This window comes from Lampetra fluviatilis, chromosome 35, assembly GCF_964198595.1.
Source record: "Lampetra fluviatilis chromosome 35, kcLamFluv1.1, whole genome shotgun sequence".
Lineage (NCBI taxonomy): Eukaryota > Metazoa > Chordata > Hyperoartia > Petromyzontiformes > Petromyzontidae > Lampetra > Lampetra fluviatilis.
The window spans coordinates 4,939,688-4,947,359 of NC_136309.1; the positions used below are offsets into that span (position 1 = coordinate 4,939,688).

The window sequence follows — 7,672 nt, forward strand, 5'->3', positions numbered from 1 at the left end:
CATTAAGCAATTGGTAATTATATATTTTAATTTTTTTCCATAAACAGTGTAAAATTTGGGAAATTTTTTTTCACGAAAATTAATTGTCACGCACAACGAGTCTGTGTGCAAAATGTCAGCTCGATTGGATCACGGGAAGTGGGTTAAAAAACGACCGAAAAATGTGCACGGTCGTAAGCAAGCAAGCAAGCATGCAAGCATGCAAAAGCAAGCAAGCAAGTTAACTTAATATAAAGGGTTTAAAAATTAATGGTAACTAGCTCTGCCTCCAACTGTATAACTGTTGCTCTGTGCCGTGTAATGCTGTGCCGTTTGCCCTAAGTGCGGTGTAATTGCACATTTTTGAAAGTGAGTTTGGTTAAATGAAAAAAATATATATTTAGATTTCAAGGCCCATTGAGCTATACAGCTCTTTTTCAGAAGCGACCTAGCCACAAATGATCGCTCAACGAAGTGGCTTATCGTGTGGAAATGTATAGCAGCAGCCAAATACTCTAAACGCATGTGTATAAATGTGGAGAGAAAAACCAGAGGACCCGGAGAAAAATCAACGTGACCACGGGGAGAGCGAGACAGACACGCAAACTCCAAATATACAACAGGCGTCAGGATCAAACCCACGACCTCCTGTATACCAGGCAAGGTAGTTAACATCTTGCCACCGTGGCGCCCCTTATTAGCAACGCCCCCCTGAAACTTGCCCCCACATGACCCCGCGACCCCCGGACCTGTGCAACGGCGAGGGCAAAGGCCGCGGGAGAGAAGAGGCTGAGGAGCCAGTGCAGCACGGCGTTCGAGTTCCACAGCAGCAGGACGGGAATGTTGAGCAGGCAGAAGATCAGCGCAAGCAGAGAGCCCACGGAGCTCGCCGTCTTGGCCTTGCGGAAGAACGCCATGAGTACCAGCGCCATCGCCACCTGCACAGCAGCAACGACAGCAACAACAACAAGGCACACGACACAGGACATGAACGACGGCTACGATGTCGATGACAAAAATGATGACAAGAATGACAATAACAATCACTGCAACAATTACAACATTGACAATAACAATCACTACAACAACATTGACAATAATAATCACTATAACAGGGACCCAATGTTGAGGGCTGCAGAGAAATATAAAAATGTTAACCCCCAGAGAACTATAACCCCATTATTTTCCTAAACCTGTAGTTATGTCGTAAGTTGGTCCTAACCATAACCCCGTTGTGATCCAAGAGGTGGTGGGGATATTGTTCTAGGGGGTAGTCATATCGCTATAACAGTGTTTGTACCCGGGGGTTCAACTAACACGCAGTATTCTGACCCCATGATCAAAATTCTACGAGGGGGGGGGGGGGGAACGGTTGGGGTGGTCAAAGCGCGACACCACGCTGGGACTCACCAGCGAGAGGCCGTAGAGCAGGAACAGGAGGAACATGAGGACCGTGTTGCTCGTGTCGAAGATGTGCGTGACGCGCGTCACCACGGCGAGCACCATTGACACGAGGCAAATCATGGCGCCGTACACCAACGCCCACGACAGCCTGCGCCGACAAGAAGGGGCGGCTTGGCAAGATCCCAAACACGAGATTTGTTGAACACGCATGCATCAGTAACGCCGTGGCATTAAAAGGAAATATATATAAAGTCATGTTTTGGCCAATTTCCCTTTATCATGCACGTCAGTGAGCACATAATATTATGTGCAATGAAAAAGGGCCATCATCCAAAAGTCACCTATTGTAATTCAGTCCTTAAAATCTGATGGGGCAAGTGCTGTTAGTGAGAACGTATTACGGCCAGAATGCTTCACATAATAGGCGGTGTGGCCAGCACCAATTCTGGATGCTTTTGTCACCCCAGTGCCGATAGCCACAAAGCACTGGGTACTTAGTTATTGATGAGTCAACCGAGGGAGGCCCAGGACCAGTTCAGATAATTGCCACTGATGTTAACGAGGAATTGAACTCAGGCGGCCGAGTTCATGGCATAATGTACTAACCACTATGCCACTACTCCCCATAGCACATACTTTACATTAACAATAACATGTACACACGCCGACAAAATAATAGATAACAGGCTGTTGGCGCAAATGCTATTCGCGAGCACCGATGAATGCTGGCACAGCACACGAGGGGTGGGTGGCCAGCAACACGCCCAGCCGCCTTTGTCTCCCCAGTGGCGGTGTTTATACATCGCACCAGGTACTCATTTGAGGCTGAGTCGACCTACAAGAGGCCCAAAACCGATTCAGATAATCGTCACTGGTGTGGGCCGTGAGCAGGAATCGAAATTGTGTTGCCGGGTTTGTAGCGCAGTGCGCTACCCACTACACTACCGCTCCCGACATACATAACACACACATGCTTACACACAAAGACAGCGACCTCTCGTATAACCTATACAGGATGTTAGCGAGCACCTATTTAGGCCGGCACACACATACATTCACATATATGTAACCACACAACGTTCCGAACTCAATTGCCGGCGTCTCCGGTTACCCCGCTCCTCCACTCGTCAATAGCGATCGGTGCATGTGAGCTGGCAGGTGCTGCCACTGACAGAGTGATCGCATCTCTACTGGACATCCTCCGGCTTTGTTCATCGTTCGTCAATTTACTTATTTATAATGAGGCCTCTGACCGCCGCTCAAATGTCAGCAGGGACTTGCGGCCAATTCTCGATTGCCTGTGGTAACAGGGGCGACCCTGATAGAACAAAACACACAATTATAACACATAGGTAAAGGTGCAGCCCTGAAATTGACTGGCTCACACCACTGCTAACAGAAGGGCCTGTGATGCAGCGAGCTCTAGAGAGCCACTTAATCGGGGGTGATTGGTCTACTCTTCCACGCTGGCCAGATGTCTAAGACATGCCAGTGCCCACACTTTATCCTACCAGCCAGCACATTTTTTTTAATACAGTAAATTTAACACGTAGGCTTTCGCGACCAATATCATCCATAACACACGTTTGTTGGATTAGATCAGGTATATATATAAATGTGTCGTTAAACCCGCCACCACCCGACACAGCTAATTAGTAAGGTTTTTCACGTAAACAGAACATGCCAAATCGTTACTAGTACGGCACTACTGGCCAAGACTAAATAGAGAATCTATCTAAATTGAGAATCTATTGAAATTGAGAGAAAATACAAATAATTTTAACTGTTCGGATAGCTACAGACTTAGTGCTGCTGGAAGCAAATAATCAAATAACACATTGTTTAAATGCATGCCTATACAGGTCACCATACTTCAATGGGATTTACCTGTGAACAGACAATAACAGGTACTGATATTTTAGTGCACACAATCGACAGGAGGCACAAGAATAATGGGCGTACATAATGTACATGCATAATGTGCCTTCATTACCATATAATTAACCCAACCGGCAATTTATACCAATTGTCATTTATATGCAAGGCCGTAGCCATGGAGTCAACATTGGGGGGGGGGGGGAATCTTCCAGGGGGTCTGAATTTGCTTTACGAGGACATTTTGAGGAACGCAACTCCTGCGTTAAAAGCCGGCGCTCGCTGCGCACTACAATGAATAACAACGCACGCGCGGTGGGCGTACCAGGGCGGGTTTGCCAATGGCGGGTGTACCAACGCACACACGGCGGACATACCAGAGCGCCGGCGTGCGGAGGCCCATGGTGCGCATGAGGTCGCGGGAGCCCTGCTCCTTCTCCAGCACCAGGTTGAGCAGCAGGAAGGAGAGGAAGGGGGCGAAGGCGCCGGCCAGGTAGATGGAGGCCAGCAACTGCGGCCAGGTGCGCACGACCGTGTGACGGCTGCGGCCCATGCGTTGCACCATGGCGCTGGTCAGGGCGTGAGCGGAGACGTTTGTTTGCAACTACACGAGCGGGGAGAGGGAACACGGTAAAGGGACAATTAAACTAAACCATTTTTTTAATTTTACCAGGTAAGGCCCATTGAGCTACACAGCTCTTTTTCAGAAGCGACCTGGCAACAAATGATAACTCAAATAAGTGGCTTATCGCGTGGAAATTTATAGTAGCTGCAAAATACTCTGGAGTCTAAATGAGGACCTCAGAGAAAAACCCACGCGCATGGGGAGAACATGAAAACTCCAAATATACAACAGGCATTAGTGTCGGGATCGAACCCATGACCTCCTGTATACTAAGCGAGGTAGTTAACATCCAATTATTTACTTGACGGCCCCTCCGTGAAGCCTAACCTCATTCCGGCCAGGTGGCTCAGCGGTAGAGAGAGCTGCCCGAAACTGAAAGGTTGCGAGGGTTCAAATCTTGATTGGGCGTTGACTCAACCCATCATCCCTCCAGGGTTGATAAAATAAATACCACTTTGTAGGGAAGCAAACAGTGGTTATCATGTGGATAGACTCACAACCCCCCTCCACCCCACTGTTCACAAAAGATATCTGAAAGTCTTATTCGGCCCGCATCACATCGAACTTGCCTTGTGATGCATCCATTCTGAGCGCAGGAATCTCTTCAGAATCGCTGAATCAATAAACTGCTACATACGGACTCAAGACAGCAAATACATGATCCAGATAGGATTCATAACGCTGGTTATAGTTTGTGGAACAGTGGGAGGCTGGGGCGGGTGATGGGGGCTCACCTGTATGAGCGCAGAGTCGATGGCCAACTGCAGCGACACGAAACCAGACTCCAGGTAGTCGTTGACGGGACACCTGGTCGAGTGCAACTCGTCCATGGACCGGCAGTGCACTACCGAAAACCACCACAGCGACCACAAAGAACCACAATGACCAACAACTCCGATGATCACGGTTGGCTACGAACGGCGCAAAAGAAGTTCAACATACAGACAACTACAAATCACACACGAATCACTGCCGCCAAATAACTGCAACCACAAATCGCATGAATCGTAACCGCAAAGCCACGTGAGTCACTACCAACATCTGCAGCTGCCACGGGAACAAATCACATCAATCACAACCACAGATCTCCTTACTCCACCCTCCAGACCCCCCCACTCACTAGCCGTTCTATCAGCATAATAATTGGAGGTGGATTAAGGGCTACCATCAAGACCATTAGCCCATTACGCGTTTGCGACCCTGGTGTGGCTGGGTACGGGTAGGCCGTGAGTCACTGGTGAGTAACCGTTTGTCACTCATTTCCCAACGTCAAGTTCCTAGAATCAACCCACCCGCGCCTGCAACATGGCTTCATCCCAGAGGTCGCAATCGGGTACCCGATACCCGTACCCTACCCGATACCCGGCTACCCGTACCCGGCCAGGTACGGGTACGGGTAAGGAATCAAAACCTGTTTGCGACCTCTGTGGCGAGGACAGGACCCTTTAGCGCTGGTTTGTGACTCCAAGTTTCGTGCCACCTTTTCGATCAACACAACCTTTTACACTCGTACACTCAAGTCTCGTTTCCGAGATATTGTTGCGTTGCGCGAGGCTCACTCTCCATCTGGTCGAACGCCACGTCGGTGCTCGGCACGGTGTTGTACGGGAAGAGCAGGCGGTACTCCATGCTGCCGTTGAACACCACGCCGCACGAGTGTAAGGTGGCAACATCTTCCCTCAACGCGCTCTCGGTGGGGAACTCTTGCACCGGCTTGGCTTCAGGGATTGGGAAGAAATCACGCGCAGAATGGATTATGCAAACACCCCTCCGACATGAGTTTATCTCCAGAAGAGTTATTGTTGTTGCTGTTGTTGTTGGAACGAATGCATGCTAGGCGCTGCGACAAACGGTTCAGAAACGTCAACGTTAACACGGATGTGGAATCGGCAGCTCAGAGTTTGCGCATCAAGAAGCGCGGAGAGGTGTGCGCTCAAATTGCATTGGCTGACAGAAAGAGGAGCGCAGGGATGAGAGAAAAAGCTCGGCTAGCCGGTGTTAATAGCCTGGGGGGGGGGGGGTGGGGTCCCTGGCACGCGGTTATTTGGAGAACACGCCGTACCGAGCTGAGCGGCCACCAGGTACATGACCCGGCGCGCGTGGTCCGAGTCCGCCACGTATCCGACGTCGTGGTCGAACTCGAGGGGCAAGGGTACGGCGGGTGGCGGGGGCGACTCGGAGAGCTCCACGTGCCTGTTCATCTCGCTGATGAGCACGAGCAGCAGCACGAAGCAGAGGGGGATCAGCAGCTCCTGCACCGCCGACTCAAAACACACACGCGGGAGACGTCGGGTTATGGCGCGGGGCTTTTCCCGAAAAGTGGAATGAGGGTATTTGTTAGCACTGGACGAATCCGATGAGCTATGAAGCTCTATTACGCAGATGTCCAGTAGGGGCGGGGAATAACGTTACCAGGACAAGGTAAACAAATCACCCAAACACATATAAATAAAACTAAACCATCGGCATCCGATCACCAGGCAAAGCCCACTGAGGTATTAACTCATGTCTGAAGCGACCTGGCCACATCGTGGCTCTCAATCTTTTGCACAAATGAACTAACAGCACGGTTAATGTGTTTCTTCTTCTCCTCTGTTCAGTACGAAGAATGTTTTGACAAACATGACGCCGATATACAGCGGGGGTCAGGGTCGGGATCAAACCCGACGACCTCCTCCTGTAGACCTGGCGAGGTAGTCAACATCTCGGGCACCGTGGCGTCTAACAACTATGGGGGGGGAGGGGGGTGTTTGCACCACAAGCTTTGATGACAGTCGTTCATGAGGTGTTTGTTAATATATATTTAAAACAAAAACTCAATCGCCTAGTAGTAGGTTTTTAGCCTTTAAACTGGTACAAAACTGACACCTTTATACAAGGCATCGTGTTTGCAATAACCACAACACAAGTAGTCAAAATGCAAACAAAAAGAAACAACTCTGATGATGATAATAATGATATGCACTGTCCTTGAAGTTGATTGGTCCACACCCGAGAGAGCTTACCTTAGAGCCTAGTCTCCATTGGTGTTGGACCAGATGACACCAAAAGGCGTACAACTCAAAAGGCGTACAACTTATCAGAGTTGTTTCTTTTTGTTTGCATTTTGACTACTTGTGTTGTGGTTATTGCAAACATGATGCCTTGTATAAAGGAGTCAGTTTTGTACCAGTTTAAAGGGTAAAAACCTACTACTATATTTTGCCACTGGTAAATGAGGCCTCAGTGTAAATACTCAATCGCCTGTGAACTAATCTGCGCTCAGATAGTACAGCGCCTCGACAGATGGTGTGTGACAGGCTGCGGCCGGGCAGCAGAGGACTTAGTGCAAGCAACATCCAACACTCACAGTAACTCTTCTATCCTAGAACAACAACAACGTCCATGCCTGCCCCCCCTCCTCCTCCTACCGCCGCGGTGAAGTATGGTCACGACAAACCCCCACGAGGCCACATCATCTGCAGGGGTATGTGTGTGTGACAGGCAAAACTAACGCCATACATTCGTGTCGTTTGTCTATTTACGTCCAAATAGCGCTGTCGCTTTCTCGATTCGTGTCGCAATGCGAGCGGGGCACCACTGCGCACTGTACGCGGATGTCCGTCGCGATAATGAAGAGAGAGAGGCAGAGAGAGGCGATGGGGCCATGCTCGGACTCGCCTGCAGGGTCTGCTGCTTGTTGCGCACTTTGATGAGGCCGTTCCTGTAGACGAGGGCCTTCGTCTGGCCCCAAATGCCCACGGCCGGTCGCGCTTCGGGTCCCATGGCCGCCTCCTCTCTTCCTCGTTC

General features: G+C 49.8%; 2 protein-coding genes across 3 annotated transcripts in view; one reads left to right on the top strand and one right to left on the bottom strand.

The window, feature by feature from the left end:
• The window catches only part of LOC144944548 (cholesterol transporter ABCA5-like), a 51,871-nt gene extending 44,205 nt beyond the window's left edge, over positions 1-7,666 (bottom strand). For both annotated transcript variants that reach the window (XM_078872793.1, XM_078872794.1), the window contains exons 1-7: positions 7,544-7,666; positions 5,946-6,135; positions 5,443-5,601; positions 4,618-4,727; positions 3,636-3,862; positions 1,390-1,531; positions 729-917 (exon numbers count right to left, since the gene is read on the bottom strand). In XM_078872793.1, coding sequence (XP_078728919.1) covers positions 729-917; positions 1,390-1,531; positions 3,636-3,862; positions 4,618-4,727; positions 5,443-5,601; positions 5,946-6,135; positions 7,544-7,648 — 1,122 coding nt within the window. In that variant the 5' untranslated portion in view covers positions 7,649-7,666. The remainder of the gene's footprint in view (positions 1-728; positions 918-1,389; positions 1,532-3,635; positions 3,863-4,617; positions 4,728-5,442; positions 5,602-5,945; positions 6,136-7,543) is intronic.
• LOC144944549 (uncharacterized) overlaps positions 7,316-7,672 on the top strand; it is a 36,332-nt gene continuing 35,975 nt past the window's right edge. The window contains exon 1 of the mRNA XM_078872797.1: positions 7,316-7,349. The gene's annotated coding sequence lies outside the window, so the exon portion shown is untranslated. The remainder of the gene's footprint in view (positions 7,350-7,672) is intronic.